This window comes from Canis lupus, chromosome 30, assembly GCF_048164855.1.
Source record: "Canis lupus baileyi chromosome 30, mCanLup2.hap1, whole genome shotgun sequence".
Classification (NCBI taxonomy): domain Eukaryota; kingdom Metazoa; phylum Chordata; class Mammalia; order Carnivora; family Canidae; genus Canis; species Canis lupus.
In genome coordinates, this window is record NC_132867.1 from 30,177,273 (window position 1) to 30,195,731 (window position 18,459).

Below are 18,459 nucleotides of genomic sequence, written 5' to 3' on the forward strand. Positions count from 1 at the left end.
GAAACATTTCTCCCCCCTGCCCCACACGGGATTTGACAGGCATCATCAACCCAATCCAGCTGGAAATCAAGATGTAGAAGTGTTTGGCTCTTCCCAGCAGGGCCTCAGGAAGCAGGCCAGGTGCTGTGTGACAAAATCATGGAGCCCAGACAGTTTCCAAAACGCCCCCGGCTCCAAATTTTATCAACAAACAAATAGAAGGCCATGTGCTACTGGTATCTGTGAGACGTTAGAGCCTCTGAAGGACGGGGCCATATTTGTTTGCAGGAAGATAAATCTGTGCAGTTCCTCTTTCTTTGTTGCCTCTCCCTGCTGCCTGATGTCTTGTTTTCAGAATCAAGCCCCAGACAATCTGCACGGTACAACAGTCGGAAATAGACTCCCACTTCACTGTAGGGAAGCATGCTCTGCCCGCCAATCAAACAGCTGTCCATGTTGGGCGCCCAACCGTTCCTTCTCTGACCAAGATGCCTTCGACTCTCCCAGCTGTCACAGAAGCTTTTCCTGTTACAACAAATACTGCTTAATCTACTTCCTGCAGGAGGGATATTTGTACTTGAAACAGACTCCAATCTCCCAGTTGGCATCAGACAGATGTGCCTGAGGTCTATCAAGGGAGGGGGAAGCTGGCTCTCCAAACCCCAACGAAGGCCCCAATTGTCTTTAACTCGTATGGGCCAGAGTTAGCTGCTGACGCCCGGCTCAGCTTCTGGAATGACTTTTTTTTTTTTTTTCTTCCCCAACAAGGACCAACTTCAGTTTGCTGAGCCTCAGCGTTTTTATTGGAATACTGAGCTAATAAATGAGGGCACCGGTTTCAACCCAACTGGGCAGGTGGAATTTTAGGGAAGATAAAGCAGAGCTGCTGTCACCATAAAAATGAAATGGATATGAGCCTTGATGGCAGAATTTAAAATGAAAGACATGATAAATTTTGAAACCTTGGAAAGATACCATGGATGCCACTTGTACTGATTCTTATAACTTGCATACAATGCGGGGTTTGCATAATTACCTGTTTCATGAGTTAATTTCAGTGATAAATAAAAATCTTCTTCCAAAACAGTTTCACTCACACTTGGGAGAAAGGCCTCGAAATAAGCATCGATTTGTTCTCTGCTCTTCCCTTGACTCAGAGAAGGGGAGAGGGGGTGGGAGATGCCAGAAATGGGTATCTGCATTAGAATTCCTTCAATGAGGGGCACGTGGGCGGCTCAGTGGTTGAGCATCTGCCTTCCAGTCAGGTTCTGATCCCAGGGTCCTGGGATCAAGTCCTGCAACAGGCTCCTCACAGGGAGCCTGCTTCTCTCTCTGCCTATGTCTCTGCCTCTCTCTGCATCTCTCATGGATAAATAAAATCTTAAAAAAAAAAAAAAAAAAAAGAATTCCCTCAGCTTTATAAAATCTTTAAAAGTTATTTCAAGATCCAGGTTTGCGTTTCCATATTGATGTTCACTTGGAATATTTCCCTAACAGGGCAAGGTAGGTTTACCTCTGATACATCAGGCTGGTGGCTTTCAAATGGAAGAGATTTTGCTGTGTGGGAGACATCTGGCAATATCTGATGATAACTGGATCAGTGCTACTTGGGAGAAGGGACTACTTACTACTGATTTACAGTAGTTGGTAATAATACTGGTAAACATCAATGCACAGGACACCCCCCACCCCCACAACATCCCAACAAAGAACTATCCGGCCCAAAACATTAGTAGCTCCAGATGAGATCAGTATTCAGAATAAATCACACAGGAACATTTGAGAGGCTTTTTAGAAACTTCACACGGTTTTGCAACTTCCTACTCCAGCTTCCCTTCTGCCCCAAGGTTCTTTCTATAATAACAGTCAACTCAAGGGACTTTTTTGTCTAGACATCCTTCCTCCATTTTCCTAGCACTGCGTCGGTAAACAAATATCAAAAAAAAAAAAAAAAGGATGAAAGTAGCTCAAGAAGGATTTCAACAAGGACCCATGGATGGTCATGACTTGTGTGTGGGAAACAGAGTCTTAGGGAGAACACTTAGGAAGGGGTCCCTGGTTCTCTAAGTCGACACAGTAATCCATTCACCACACTGCCTCGCCGTAAAGGGAGAGGGGGGTGGAGATGCATTCCATGTCACCTAACAGATTTTCATACAAACATCTCAGGGGCGCCCAGCTGGCTCAGGCCATGGAGCATGCAACTCTTGATTTCCAGGTCATGAGTTCAAGTCTTGTGTTGGATGTCGAGATGACTTAAATAAATACGGAAATCTTTAAAAAAACAAAATCTCAGACCACAATTATGATATCGACACATATCACTACAGATGGCTTGCATGTGACTGTAATATTTCAATCACCTTATCATTCCACCAAGACAATAAAAAGAGGATCGACAACCAAAGAATAGTCGGTGACCTACGGTAGCGGATCCCAATCCTAGCTGCACATTAGAATCCCGAGTTTTAAGCAATCATACCACAACAAATGCACCCCAGGCTGCAGCCCAGACTGTGTGAATCGTGATCTCTGAGAAGCGTCCCAGATATCTCAGCATCTAGATTACAGAATTCATTTCTTTCCACCCAGGAAAGGAAAATACTTAAGTAAGGTATTCATAAATTTAGTTATCAGACAATTCACCTGTTGCAGATTGAGGTAGATGGAGTAGAGACCCATGAGATAAAAAATGAGCAGCCTCTGGTTACAAGTCAGAAAATCTTCACGTCCCCAAAAGAGACTGTGCTTCGAATACGTAACATTTATCGAGTACTTTTCCTAAGACCTATTACTCTTTTGTTTCATTTTTTTAAAAAAGACTCTATGTATTTATTATTTGAAAGACCGAGTGAGAGCGAGAGCACAGCGGGGGGAAGGGGGCAGTAGAGGGACCAGCAGAGGAGAGGAAGAAGTAGCCTCCCCGCTGAGCAGGGAGCCTGATGTGGGGCTCGATCCCAGGGCCCTGAGATTATGGCCTGAGCTGAAGGCAGATACTTAACCATCTGAGCCACCCAGGTGCCCCTAAACACTTTACTTTTATAACTCAATTCATCCTCACAACAACTTAATGGGATAGTACTATAGTTTTATCCCTATCTTATGCATGAGGATGCCAGGGCATGAGATGAACTGTAACCTGTTCGAAGACAGAAATCTAATAAACACAGAAATGGGACCCAGTCTCAAGAAACCTGGTCCCAGAACCCACTCTTAGCCACTAGGATGTGATGCTCAATCAGAGAGGAAACAAACCTTTACATGAGAAAAAGGGGCTCAGAAATAATCCAGCCCTGAAAGGTAATCCCAGGACTGGACCAAGCCTGCCTACTTGAGCTTGTAGGATGGGGTGAGCAGCAGAGCACTGGCCTCCCATGGACAGGCACTGGCCAGGGCTCATTTGGACCCCAGTGTCCCTGACACACTGCTAGCTCTCTGTCAAGGCTGCCAAACACCCACTGTGACCACCGTTAAGATAGTCCCTGCATCAGACCTCAAACCTGCTTCTCAAGATGCTTATTTTTAGCTACTTCTAAATTTAGACAAAGGCTACAGTCCAGCCTCCCCATTGTACCAATTTACTAGTTGTTTCCTTTGCTATTTTAACCAAAGCAGTCAGTGGACACTGCTTTATCTCTGCCTCATTATAGAGCAATCGTGTAGGTTATTTTATCCTGTTTACTTGCCTCTTGTGCTTTTCATGGTTAAATGAGGACCAGGAAGCGGCAGCAACCAGAAGGCAGAGAGGCTGAGGCCCGGGCTCCCCCTCCAGCCACTCCAGTTGGGCTGCCACTGCCCAGGGCACCTGAGAATGCTTCTGGAACATACTACTGTTGAAGACAACCTAGGAACCCGATAAGAAAACCCACACGACGACTTGACTCTCTTGCTTTGTCTTGAACCAGTCTGATGATCTGAATTGGACCGAGAAGACTTTGTTTGTAAGGATTTTCAATCATTGCAAAATATTAAAAGGTGAACCGATGGAAAAACAGAAATATTCACTAACATTTAAGTTTGCGAACACAGTCACGGCCCAGTCACGAGGCTGACTCTTCAGCACCTGACTCAACAAATGTCAGTTCCAACGTATTGTTCCAAGGAATAAGTGAATCTTCTAAGAATGATTCCAAAATGGAAATTTTAATGTGTTTCAAACACCTGTAGGTTCAGTGGATTTAGTACTCAGCCTTCAAAAGTGACTGGCCTAAAAGAGGCAATATATAGCATGTAAAGGTCAGCTGTTAAGTTTAAAACTCCATCAAAAAAAAAAAAAGATGGGATGCCCACTATATAAACGTATATTCTATATTCTATACTCAAATATTTCTAAAATTCCTGTATGCAAATATATTTTAATTAAAACAATTTTAATAAAAAATTCACAAACTGTACACACACACACACATGCACGTATGCAGTTTTTTTAAGAGAACAAACACCCCAAATCAGTGATTATCTTTAAAAGGGGCAAATTGTGAGCAATTTCAGTTATCAGGGAAACTATCTGTAATGGGCCAGAGAGTGAATATCTCCAGCTCTGCAGACCATGAGTCCCTGTCACGGTTACTCAGCTCTGCCCTTGCAACGAGAAAGCAGCCAGAGACAAGAGACAAATGATGGGCATGGCTGTGTTCTGATAAAACTTTATTTATAAAAACAGGCCGTGGTTTGCATTTGGCTGGCGGGTTGTAGTTTGCGCCAACTCCTGCTTAATATCCATAACCCACAGGAAGGGCTCGGACAGAAAAAAAATTCTAAATAAAGTTGTGCGCACACTGTTGTTCATAGTATGTACATCCAGATCTTATAAAAATCCTTTAAATAAGCTAACACAACATGCCTCCTTCAAAGGCTTATTACAGGGGGATCCCTGGGTGGCTCAGTGGTTTAGCACACCTGCCTTTGGCCCAGGGTGTGATCCTGGAGTCCTGGGATCAAGTCCCCTGGAGTCCTGGGATCAAGTCCCAAGTCAAGTTGGGCTCCCTGCATGGAGCCTGCTTCTCCCTCTGCCCGTGTCTCTGCCTCTCTCTTTCTCTGTGGCTCTCATGAATAAATAAATGAGATCTTTTTTTTTTTTTAAAGGCTTATTACAGAAACCTCTCTGTGTGAACGGAGTTTTATGGGATTGATGCTGCCATCTTGTGGCAACACAAAAGAATGGCCTTCATCGTTTCCATTCCCTCCACTCTGGTTACACAGCTCACCGGAGTCATGTTCTAAAAATGTGACTGGGGTGTGGGTACTGCAATGACATAATGACTCAAGGAAGTCAACAGCAATAAGTGCCATCAATTTTCTGAAGCCCTAACTTGCCAAATCCTTGCGACAGCCACTGAGCAAAAGCACGAACTCTCACAAGGGGTCTGGGGGTGACCTACTCTCATCAAGCTAAACTTCAGAAGGGAATTTAAAAAATGATAGCAGGGCAAGGAGACTCAAAGTACCTACACACTCAGAGTTTGAAACCAGACTTTTAAAAAAAAATTTAACTCAAGTTTTAAAAAGAAACGAAATCTTAAACGCCAACTTACTAATATAACCAACCCCATCATTTAGGGACACCTGGGTGGCTCAGCAGTTGAGCATCTGCCTTCAGCTCAGGGCGTGATCCCGGGGTCCTGGGATTGAGTCCCACATCAGGCTTCCTGCATGGAGCCTGCTTCTCTCTCTGCCTGTGTCTCTGCCTCTCTCATGAATAAATAAATAAAAATCTTTCTTTCTTTTTTTTTTTTTTTTTAAAGAAACCAACCCCATTTTTAGAATCAGGTCATGGAGAAATAAGTGACATAATGCTGTTGACTGGTATACTCATTCACGGGCTCTCGCTGAATGAGAAGGTGGCGGCTGTGCAGCAACAGGAAGAAGGCATAAGCCCAGTCCCAAAAAACAAACTCGGGACAGAGAGAAGACACGCCAGTAAGAAGAGTGTCATATGACTAGGGCCCACATGAAAGATGTCTCTGCAGGGTCCTAGGGTCCCAGAGGAGGGAGCTAGCTCTGCTGGGTCCCACCCAGGAAGGTGTCAAGAGGCAGGTAGCATTCTGGTTGCTTCTTTTAGGACGAGCACAAGGTTGCAAAAGGATAGGGAGAAAAGCTGTGAGCAGGGGGACAGCAGATGGGGCAGGGCTTGCTTCTGCCTATAGCCTCACGCTCACACTCAAGCTTGGGAGAGCCCAAGAGAAGCTGACCAAATGTGAGCTCTGAGTGCATCTGCGCTCTGGGCAATGTATGCCCTCTCTCAGGCAGAAGGGAAAGCCAGGGCTGGATGGTTTGGGGGATGGTGACGGGGAAGGCGGAGGTAGGACCTGGAGCCCTACTGGTTCCTGGTGTTTCCTCTGTCCACAGCCCAGAGACGGTGGCCTCTACCCAATCGACCTTTCCCACAATGACAAACAGCAGCAGCAGCACACTGAAGCTCTCCGTGTGCAACAGGTTGACTGGTGACAAACACTTACTCCACAAGAACACATGGTCCCGAACCTTGGAAATGAACGGGACACACACATTCAGTAACCAGTTCATCTCACTCACACGCCTTATGCCTGCTGGCCCCGGTCCAGTGGAACACAACCCCCCACCCACACCCACACCCCCACACCCCCACAAGGTCAACGTCACAGTCATACCTGGGTTGCTGCTGAGAAAGGCCAGGGGGCTCTCGCTGAGGTCCACGGGGCCGTCTGCTCGGTGGGGTGGGCAGTCCAGCAGCTCCAAGCCTCCCTCCGGCTCAGGGTAGGTCCTCACCAGGAGGCCCAGGGAAGGCTGCGAGAGGAAATCTTTGAGCACAGATGAGTTCAGGGTGCCTGCAGCACGATTATTGATCTCGAGAATCTCATCTCCCGCCTTCAGGCCTGCCAACGCAAGGTGGAAAATGTTTAATTTCACACGCACATAAAAGCAGTGGTGGTGGTGGTGGTGGCGAGTCAGATCACAACAGCATAGGAGCCCCGCCGTGAAGGGAACTCGGGGCTCGCTTGTCACGGCCCCCCACAGCCCCGGTGCTGGTGCATACAGGCTCTAGTCCTCCTCCGTGATCATCAGGTGACCGCATGGGCCTCGGTTTCGGAAGATTCTGGACTCGATGTGACACAGCATGCCTATCTGTCTTCCACACCAACTAAACACATTTACTCTTTCTTGAATCTGTATGCTCTGGGCATCTGCCAGTTTCTCCTCATAAATGCTAATTCTGGCTGTCACCCTTGGTTTTGAGGGGGAAAAGCAGAAATGCTCTCATTACCATGATCAACATGTTGTGTACACACTCATGCTACAGCGTAGACGTGTGGCACAGCCCGCGACCATCTCTTGGGTCACTGCTATGGGACCAGCTATAGAACCAGAATGCGGTGAGCTCTTTCTGGCTACAACCACAGAAAATCACTCTACTTCAAACACAATCTCCAGAAGCAAATGTGATCATTTTTTGCACTCCCCCCTTTGTTTAACTGCATCAGGACCTCGGGGTGGAAGTCTTTTAGAAGGTGCCTGAAGGTTCCACTGCTTTTGCAAAGCATGCTAGTGGAGCTGCCAACGTTGGGGACCCAAAGGAGCAGCTCTGAACCAGCCCAACCCAAAAGAACGAGAGGTTGTGACTGACCCTGGGGCATTACAACCTTGTATTAAAAGACCATTCCAGCAGGTTGAGAAAGGGAGAGGTTAGAGGAGAACGTGAAAGGAAATAGAGTATTGTTTCAGCTAAGAAGAAAACAAGAGTCCAGCTCTTATTTTTATAGACTTGTGTGGAAAAGCAAACTTGAAAAAGCCAAGTGAGTGAAGAGCAGAGGTAAGGAATAAACTGCAGAAACGAGAAGCCACTCAACTCCTCAGGTATCCACAGATCCCACCTCTGATGCCTCAGAAAAGTGTTTCCACAAAGGCATTCTCACTTCCCAGCTCCACCGAGTCACACCCCTTGGCCAGCTGTACTCGGGTTTCCAAACTATTCAACATCAATCTTCTAGCATAAAACTCTCCAAGAAACATTTTGAGTGGGAAGGCAATGGAAGAGAAATGAGAATGTTTCTCTCTGTATCAGAGGTGGGATTCTGGGAAGCCAACCACTCCATTTTTAGGTAAAAGATTTTGCCATCACAGCATTTGAGTTTGAAAATATAAAATTTCCCCATGCGAAAGTAGTTGTTTTTTTTTTTTTTAAGTCTTCTCTTGGAGACAACCTTTTTGGTTAGATATGAGAGGAGGTAATATAAGGAAAAGAAAGACTTAAACATCTACGAGATTGAAGGTGTTTTGGGGGGGCAGAGGGAGAGGGGGAGAGAGAATCTCAAGCAGGCTCCACACTCAGCTTAGAGATCAATGTGGGGTTCAATATCACAATCCCAGCATCATAACCTGAGCCAAAATCAAGAGTTGGACGCTTAACCAGCTGAACCACCCAGGTGCCTTGAGTTTGTTTGTTTTAAAGAACTTCCACAGGGACGCCTGGGTGGCTCAGTGGTTAAGCATCCACCTTCGGCTCAGGCTGTGATCCTGAGGTCCAGGGATGGAGTCCCACATCAGGCTTCCTGTGAGAAGCCTGCATCTCCCTCTGCTGTGTCTTGCCTCTCTCTCTGTCTCTCATGAATAAATAAACAAAACCTAAAAAAAAAAAAAAAAAAAAAGTCAATTCTGTAAGTATAGGTGATATGAGATCCAACTGAGGGGTAGGTGGGTATTAAAGGGGGATTAACCATTAGCTCATGGCAAGCCAAAAGGCCAAGGTGGCTAACAAACACAAACCAAAGACTTAGTTATAACGTGATGGGCATCCAAGGCTGTCTATGAAGAATGAGGCAAAATAGTGAATGGAAGCCAAAGGAGGAGAATGTTTCCTGATTAGAGATGTCCGTGAAGAGGTTCTTATGATCCACAGTGACCTCTCTATTACCCAGAAATCTGCACATAGAGACTAGATTTAACATCAGAAAACAAAACAAAACAAAAAAACAAAAACCAAATCTCTTTCTTGACACTGTCCTCTATAAGCTGGGTATTGGGATGGTGTTTGTGACCTAGGTGGACAAATGGAGATCACTCTTAAATCTAGAGAGAACAGTGCTACACGGGGTAAGGGGGTTGCAGACAGCAACTTGTTTTTATCTAACACTAGGGTTCTTGGACACAAAGAACTAAAACAGGAAGTGACTGAAGTGGAGGCAGCATATTTCCCCACCTCCACACCAACGCCAACAGGCACACTCATCGTGCTGCCAGAGATAACAATCGGTCTTCGGGTTTGAAGGTGAATAAACCCTGCTATCTCTGCTCTTAGCTGAGACACAGCTTAGACTTCGGCCTCCAGACCTCGATATAGTGTCAGACTCCATGCCTCCAGGCTGCCTTTGGCCTTGGACAGTACAGAAGAAAAATCCTCCTCCATGAGAGCAGCGACTTTGACTTTATTTCCCATTTGTCACACTCTTGCCATCTCTGTGCATAGTCAAGTGCAGGCTGCTCTTCTCCACGGCTGGGAGAAATAACCTGCATAGGTAGCTTGTACGTCAAGAACACCCAGAGCTAAGCTCTACCGAGACACAGAAGGAGGTGACAAGGTAGGGCACTCCACCATTTCCTTGGCCGCTCCACTCAGCAGCCTTCCAACAGAGCAGACACAAGGCATTACATCTAAGTTCAACTGACTCCGACGTTTTGGTCTTTGACATTCGACAGGTATGATTTTGCCACTGCCTAAAAATTCCATAGCAAGAAGAATGAAAGGAAGGTAGGTTCTGATCCCTACCTATCTGTCTGATGTGTTTATGGTAAGTATGGTGGGTTGAAGAGTGTCCTCCAAAACTCACGTCCACCCAGAATATCAGAATGTCTGACATTATCTGGAAACAGGGTCTTTACAGATGTAATGAAGGTAAGAATCATTCTGAATAGGATGGACCCTAAGTCCAATGACCAGTATTCTTCTAAGAAGGCCATGTGAAGGCCATGTAAAGGCACAGAGACACACAGGCAAGAAGGCCACTGACCACAGAGCAGAGATTGGAAGGATGCAGCCACCAGCCAAGGAGTGTCAAGGACCACCAGCAACCACTGAAAGGTAGGACGAGGCAGGGAACAGATTCTTCCCTCAGGCTCCAGAAGGAAACAACCCTGCCCATACCTGGATTCTCAACTTTCCATTCCCTGAACTATCAGAGCGTAAATTTCTGTTGTTTTTAATCACTCAGTTTGTGATAATTTGTTACTATAACCCTAGGAAACCAACACAGGAAGCAAAAAATGTAGGTTAAAAAAGATCCTCTCCAAGTAGAAAGAGTTGAGGTTCCACAAGTAACCCAGACTCCAGTGAGGGATGCAGGTAGGTTGTGGTAGAGAAGAGTGGATCCTGGATCCCTAGGTTCCCAACTTCTGCAGAGATTTTTCCAGGAATGGGATCAAGATGACATCCACTTTGAAGGAACTTTGCATGCTCAGGTGAGAGCCAAAGGCAGCTGTGGCCACTGTAGCACAGAGGGGTGTTCCTAAAGGCTCTGCTAAAGGAAAACCCCTAGGACTCCCACACCATCCTAGATGATAGGGAAGGACAATTATATCAAATTAGAATGGAATTTCCCACTTGCCCCAAAGAAATGGGCTCAGAATCAGGTTTAAAATTCAAGAATGTGACTTTTCATACACACCTATATTTAGAGAATAATATCCATATTCCCTAGAAGGGTTTTCAATGAGACAGCATTAAAAAAATCTTCACAGGTGGACTCTTTGGTTGTTCTCATCCACCAACCAGAGAAACTCCAAGGGGATTTTAAGAGGGATGCACAGACAAGACACTCAGTGACTTACCTTTCTTGGACGCTAACCCAGTTTCCTTTACACTATTCACGTAGAGCCTTCGAACACCATCTTCTTCCACAGAGGAAAGTGAAAACCCTAGAAAACACAAAGACAGAATGGTAGGGCTCACACCTTCTGAATGTTTACCAAACAACAGGAAGTACCTGCTGTGAACTACGTATGTTTGATGTTTTTGGTTACAGTTTGGAGCGATGGTTTCTCCTTGTTTGGATTATTTTAAAAAGCAGAAAAATGTATTTTTGGATGACTCTAAAAAAAAAAAGTCACTACTTGTAAAAATTAATATTACCAGGTACGATGTCTATCCTCACACCACCTACCCGTCAACTCAAGTGGAAGAAATCTATTTTGTTTGACCTTACTTGCTGGTAAATGCCATTGCTTTATCTTTTTCGCTGTCCCCTCCACAGCACAAACAGAATGATTAGCTTATCGGACCTGGGTCCTCTGGACTTTTCTCAGCCAATCCTTGTCCTGGGATATTTTACAACTGAACAACTGCATAGTGTGTGTTCAGTCATATGTATTGCTGTATAGACACCAGTTTAATTTAACAAAATTCTGCAAAAAGGGATTAAGTAGCAACTCACTTACTTTATATTGAAATGGATTGATTTCACATTCTGCTAGTGTGTGATCATAAGGTTATCTCATTACCTGTCCAGACTTCCAGAGCCCAAAGCCCATTAGCTAGTTAATCTTGGGGTTGCTACACCTTTCAGGAAAAAAAGGCAGAACAAGGCCCTGAGCTTCCAGGTGGTTTGGGGATCTGAGGCGCTCCGGATCCTATGGCTACAAGCCCTGGTCACCTGTTTCTAGACAGTCTCATTAAAACCTTTTTCTGATCAGGGTGCCTGGCTGGCTCAGTCAGTGAAGCATCTGACTCTGATCTCAGTGGCATGAGTTTGAGCCTCACTCTAGGTGTAGAGATTACTTAAAAAACAAACAAACATCCATCAGTGGAATGTCCCAACCACTACCTCCTTTGCCTTAAGGAAAAGATTTCGGCAAACACCCCTAAAAGAGTAATGGGAATGAATACAGTTGTAAAGATCTGACATAGTTTCAGGTCTGGGTGAAAAATAATCCCATAATATAGGTACTTACGGCTGAAGGCAGAAAAAAAACACAGTTTTTGTGTTTTTTCTTGTCTTTTTCTTTAAAAACACTGTTTTAAAGAACAGATAAGCAAACAACAACAGAATGGAATGAATAATTACAGGACTGGTGCCCGGGGAGTCATCAGGACTTTTCAGGCCATGTCATAACGAATATGTGTTTTTCTATTTAGTTCACAGGACCAGGAAATAGATTCCCACACACAGACAAAACTACCAACTGTCCTCGCCCACTACAGTACCATAACTCCTTCAGATGGGGACAACACAAGCCACGCCCCGAGGACTTTCTGGTCTTCATTTTACTGTCTTATCTTGAATTTCATTCTTATAGCAGCTTGTAACTTTCAGATTACATTTCAAGAAGCTCCACTCAAGTAAAAATAATTTTATTTTTTAAAGATTTTTGATTTATTCATGAGAGAGAGAGACAGAGAGAGAGAAAGATAGGTAGAGAGAGAAGCTTCCTCCCAAAGGGCGCCTGACTTGGGATCCCAGGACCCAGGAATCACGACCTGAGCCAAAGGCAGAGGCTCAACCACTGAGCCACCCAGGCACCCTTGTAGTCAGACTATTGTATGTTTGTGCGTGCTAGTAACTTTTACTAGCAATATACACTGAGCTCAGTATACAGCAGGAAGCCACACTTCTGTGGGTGCCAACATTAGATACCGATGCGCTGAATTTAGCATCCTTGGTAGTTCTGGGGTCAGAGGCAACCAGGTCTCTTCAGATTGGGGGACTCCTGAACTTCTCAATCAATACGCTGTAGGAACACCTTACGCCAGCATGAACCAGTCACTCAGAATAAATGGTTGAGCTGAGGTTACCAGCCACGTGCAGCAGGCTCTAGAAAGTGAAATCCAGGAAAGAGGCACAGCTGGCTGCTGACAGTAATGTAAGGACAGAAACTGAAACTAAGCATTGAGAACCAGCCGAGTGACCCTGCCACACCTCCAAGCTTTTGCAGTTTACAAAAGCAGTGGTGGTCCACACCGGATTGAAAATGAAAACAAAACAAAAAACCCTGCTTCTTTACCAGATGCACTGCTGACAAGACTTTCTGGGTTGATGCCTGATGCACTGCAACAATGGGTTCAGTCTTGTCAATAAGAAAATATATAAAAACAATTTTGTGCTCTGTTTCATGGTCCAAATACCAGTCCATCTTAAGAATTCCATTTCAAGGGACACCTGGGGGGCTCAGTGACTGAGCGTCTGCCTTCGGCTCAGGGCGTAATCCTGGATCCCCAGATTGAGTCCCGCATGGGGTTCCCTGCAGGGAGCTGGCTTCTCCCTCTGCCTATGTCTCTGCCTCTCTCTCATGAATAAATAAATCTTTAAAAAAAAAAAATCCATTTCAAGAGCTTTAAATTCAGCCCTCTCTTGCTTCTTGCTGCTTAAAGAGAAAAGAAGAAGAGGCGCGGTGCATCTTCCTCTAGAGAAGCCAGACCCTTATTTATAGCCCTGCTACCAATTACTGCTTTAATTACCAAGGTCACACTTCTGATGCATAATTAGCCCTTCACAGACATTAATTCCTTTGCCGTCAAAAACATCCTCTTGGTTTATGATGTCTTTGGTTTTAAGGTCAAGAAGTAAACAGCGGGAAGGTGTAATGCAAGTGACCAGGGTTCAAAATTAGGCTCTCTTCATTAGGCCAAATGGTCTCGGGAGCATTCGGGGCTGAAGACTGGTGGCCCGTGGAGCGATCGCAGAAAGCTTCTAGTCTGCTCTCCCGCTGGCTGTTCGGTAAGGGATCTGAAGATGTTCACATGCTAAAAAGCCAAGTGACTTAATTCAGAGAGAAACTGTAAATGAGCACAGACGATAGGCTAGTGTCCTTCCCTCGGTTGTCTTTCTAGGTTCTCTTCCTTGGCACACAGAGCAGGGCTACGCCTCTCTGCCCCTCGCTGGGAGCTGGGGCCCTGGGGTCTGCTTTAACACAGCTCTGCGAGGGCACCAGCACCTGGCTTCCCAACGTCTCTCTTCCCCTCTGCCAAGAGATGGACAATGCCCCAGGTGGCAGCTGCTGCTGGCCTGTGTCCGGGAGTGAGGACAACATAGAGAGTCCCGGCCAACCCACAGAAGATGCCTGGTGAATTCAGGAAGCACATTTCCCTGCTTTGAGCCCCCTTGGCCAACCTCGCCACTCGTGACTAATATCGTGGTACGGGTTTCCCCATGTCTTTTAACTCCGCTGCTATTCAAATCACACAGTGTAAGGCTAAGTAGGCTTAAACATATGGAAGGGATTATATAGTCAACTACGCCAGGATGCAGGCAACTGAGGGGAAAAGCGTCAACACAGCAACCCTGACTGCTCTCCTTTGAAAGGCCTGCCTGCTTCCAAGTTTGGCCCCTGGCTGGCATCTGGGAACTCGGATGTTGGGTGGGTTCCCGACAACCCTAACGAGGCTCGCTGGGCCTTGAATTTGTACAAATAACATGGTTTGTGCTCAACACCTGCTTTGCCCCTGGGAGTCTGAAACTTTGGAACATGCTAGGCCGAGGGCGTCTATGGGACTGGGCGGACAAACTTCCCCACGAGACAACAGCTCCCGTGCATTATCAGCTCGTTGCTGGGTTCTGGAAAATAAGGACGCCCCGTGTGACTGGGGGAGGACACTTGGAAGCCTGCGCCTGTTTTCTCAGACTGCACCCCATGTGCCTTTCCCCTTTATTAGGCCACTCTGTACAGTTTCCCTGTGTTAAGCCATCCATGGTCATGAGTAGGACTATTCGCCGAGTCCTCTTACTGAATCCGCAAATCTAGGGGCGGTCTTGGGGCCCCCCAACTCAATGCCAAAAAGAGTTGTTTTAACATTATTTGAGGGGGAAGGGGGAATAATGAGTATACTTGAGGGAGAGAGGTGTGACACGATCTATTCCCGATACAGGCATTTCCTTTTTATGGCAGTTGGACCCTGATGATTAAGGTTATGAAATTCAGGCTGAAGTCTCCATCGTACCCACAGTAAATATCTCTTTTTTCCCCCGAGATTGGCTGCTCTGCCCCACACAGAAGCCAGATGTGCTATCTGTTTTAAATAGGCCCCAAAAGAATTTTACTAAATTGTAAATAAGTGCATGTTTACACAGGAATCGCTTTATCTTGAAAAACACCAAAGATCAAAGGAAAATAAACGTACCATAATTATCACTGGCCGTATCTGACTTCTCAATCTGGATGTTCTGAGTGACTTTTGGACAAATTTCAATTTCTTTGTACAGCTGAAAAGTGACAAAGAGGAGTCTGATTAGGAAGGCATTATAAATAACTTATTAGGAATAGACATCGTCTTGTAAATCCTTTTTTTCACAATTTGCTAAATAAAAAAATCTCCAGGAATCAAAAATCTCCAGTCCTTGGGCAGCCTGGGTGGCTCAGTAGGTTAAGCATCTGACTCGATTTCAGCTCAGGTCATGACATCAGGGTCGTGAGATCAAGGGCCCCCAACCCCTGTTCAACTCCGTGCTAGATGTGAAGTCTGCATAAGATTTTCCCTCTTCCTCTCCTTCTGCCCCTCCCTGCCTGCCTAAAAGAACTCTCCAGTACTGAGGAAAAAAATTATTAAAATCAGGAAGAGGCTATAAAGATCTTGACAAGAAATTCCTAGGAAGAGGAGAAATCTCTGTGCTTCCATTCTCTTCTGCTCACAAACCATTTCTGCCCAAAAGGTTCATAGTAACACAAGTAGGTGGTGACAGGAATGCCTGAGTGGCTCAGTGGTTGAGTGTCTGCCTTTGGTTCTGGTCCTGGGATCGAGTCCTGCATCGGGTTCCCCTCAGGGAGCCTGTTTCTCCCTCTGCCTGTGTCTCTGCCTCTCTCTGTGTCTCTCATGAATAAATAAATAAAATCTTAAAAAAAAAAAAAAACAACAACAAATAAGTGGCCACAAATTAGAGCACTGAAATTGACAGAAAATTATATAAATGCAAGATATTCTCTTTTAGCCACGGGATTATACCAAATTAGCTAGAAAACTAAAGCACATGAATTAATCAGTTCTCTAGAAACCCAAGAAAGCCTGGGGGGAAAAAGATAACAGAAAGCTAGAGTTCACACACCAGAAAACGTATTTCAATTTAATATCCTTCATTTTCACTTGGAGGTACCAAACCTTACTTCTTAGGTAAGCAAGTCAAAAGCTATTTCCAAAAATTTGATAAACATTCCAAAACAAAGAGATGTGTCAAAGCTCATATGGAACTTAAAAAGCATCATTCGATTTTGAAATGAAAATCTATCTGTGCCAACATTAGTAAGAGAAGGCTGTCCTTTAGCACGAAAGGGAAGTCTTGGTGGTTATCTAAGTTTGCTCCCATCTCTCACCACAAGGTCATTCCTCAAGAAATAACATAGTTCCAGCAAGTAGAAAAGAACCGTGGTTTCCTTCTTTTCACTTATGGCAGTTGACAGGTGGGAGAGGGGACCCCAATGCTTGGGACTCAAGAGCCCGGGGGCTGCTGTAATAGAAAGCCAGGGAGCAGAGGCCTGAACACTGACCACACATCCTGGGTCCTCGAGAACACCCTAACTTAACGCAGCCTCTGACAAATGCAATGTGTTAGTGGCCATCATTTAGTGTGTGTGTGTGTGTGTGTTTTAAGATTTTATTTATTTATTCATGAGAGAAACACACACACAGAGAGAGAGAGAGAGAGAGAGAGAGGCAGAGAACAGGCAGAGAGAGAAGCAGGCTCCCTGTGGGAAGCCCGATGTGGGACTCGATCTCAGGACCCCAGGGTCATGCCCTGAGCCCAAGGCAGATAGATGCTCAACCACTGAGCCACCCAGGTGCCCCCCCCCTTTTTTAATATACTTCAGGAAAACTGTTCTCACAAATACATTCTACACTCAGAAGAAATCAATTAGAAACCTGATCTTTAGTCCAGAAAATACAATTGCTGAAGTGATAAATACCAAATACAGGAAAGTTTCATGCCATATTTTCGAGCGCCATGGGATGCTCAATAAAATGCTCTGGACTGGGTTCAACTTACTTCAGGCCTTAGTTTTTAACTTTTTTTTTTTTAATTTATTTATTCATGAGAGACACACACAGAGAGAGAGGCAGAGACACAGCCAGAAGGAGAAGCAGACTCCATGCAGGGAGCCTGAATGGGACTTAATCCCTGGACTCCAGGATCACACCTTGGGCTGAAGGCGGCACTAAACCACTGAGCTACCCAGGGATCCCCCAGTTTTTAACTTTTCAAAAATTTCCTCGAGAGCCGAACTCCTACCCTAGGTGGCAGTCTACCACCGTGTGTTCCAATCATCTCTGCAAAGTTCCAAATAGTTTTCGACGGATCCAGTGGGAATATAGCTTTGTGAATAATCTTTCTATTCTTTCATAATATTGCCTCCTACTTGTCTTTGGATTGGTGTGAAAGCTGCTGTGTCTTTTACCAGACTCAGACAATAACTTAGTGTAAATCTAGGTATAAGCCCCTTGGCCACAGTCCTTTCTTAGGGTAGTAGACGAATATCGTTGTTTAGTGAAGAGCACTAATAAAATACATAAAAAACCTCAAGAAGGGTCTGTCCTTGAAGATATATTTTCAACGCAATTACACTCAATGTCTGAAATTGGAAAAGCTGAAATTTCATACTTTGAGACGAACTTGTTTAACAGCGAAACATCATACACATTCCCCTTATTTCATTAAAGCAATGATGTCACAGGCTTTCCCTCTTTTCTTTTTTTTTTTTTTTTAAGATTTTATTTATTTATTCATGAAAGACACAGAGGAGAGAGAGAGGCAGAGACACAGGCAGAGGGAGAAGCAGGCTCCATGCAGGGAGCCCGATGTGGGACTCGATCCCGGGACTCCAGGACACGGCCTGGGCCAAAGGCAGGCGCTAAACCACTGAGCCACCCAGGGATTCCTGCCTTGTCACTTTTCAAACACCAGATCAAAAGATCATCAGATTTAGGAAAACACTTGAGCACCAGGTATTCGAGTTATCATGAAATCACGATAATTTCTTACAACATCTCCTTTTGCGTGCCCTGGTCCAAGCCAGCATCAGCCACTGCCCCAGCTAGAGCTCACTAGCTCCCTGCCTGCTCTCAGCGACTTTTCTTATGCCCTCTGGTCCACTGGCCACACATCAGCCACATTGAGCCTACTAAGACAGAAGTCCACTAATGTCCTTTCTCCCCTGGGTTTCCTCTCTCACGTAGGACCTGCATGGCCCATTCCTGGTCCCCTTCTCCTCCCTTCCTGTATCCTCTCTCACCCTCTAGCCGGCCCCCTCCCTTACCCTACCCACTGGCTCTCCTCACACACAAGTAAACCACCTCCACTCCTGCCACCCCTCCCCCCCAGGACCTTACCCAGCTTTGTTCCTTCAGCCTAGAACACTTCCCTCCAAAATACCTCTATGAAAAAATAAATAAATAAATAAATAACAAAAACAAAAAAGCAAAATACCTCTATGACTCATTTTGTCACCTCACTCCCTGTTCAAACATCAACCCAAACACGGCTAAAGGAGCGGTACTCTCTGCTTCTGGATGCCCCATCTCTCTCTCCCCTT

The 18,459-nt window shown here is 45.3% G+C and overlaps 1 protein-coding gene across 9 annotated transcripts in view; it reads right to left on the bottom strand.

Moving 5' to 3' along the window:
• Nucleotides 1-18,459, bottom strand: part of TIAM1 (TIAM Rac1 associated GEF 1) — a 388,153-nt gene that overhangs the window by 51,557 nt on the left and 318,137 nt on the right. For all 9 annotated transcript variants that reach the window (XM_072806723.1, XM_072806716.1, XM_072806719.1 and 6 more), the window contains 3 exons: nt 15,062-15,143; nt 10,780-10,866; nt 6,609-6,833 (listed from right to left, as the gene is read on the bottom strand). In XM_072806723.1, coding sequence (XP_072662824.1) covers nt 6,609-6,833; nt 10,780-10,866; nt 15,062-15,143 — 394 coding nt within the window. The remainder of the gene's footprint in view (nt 1-6,608; nt 6,834-10,779; nt 10,867-15,061; nt 15,144-18,459) is intronic.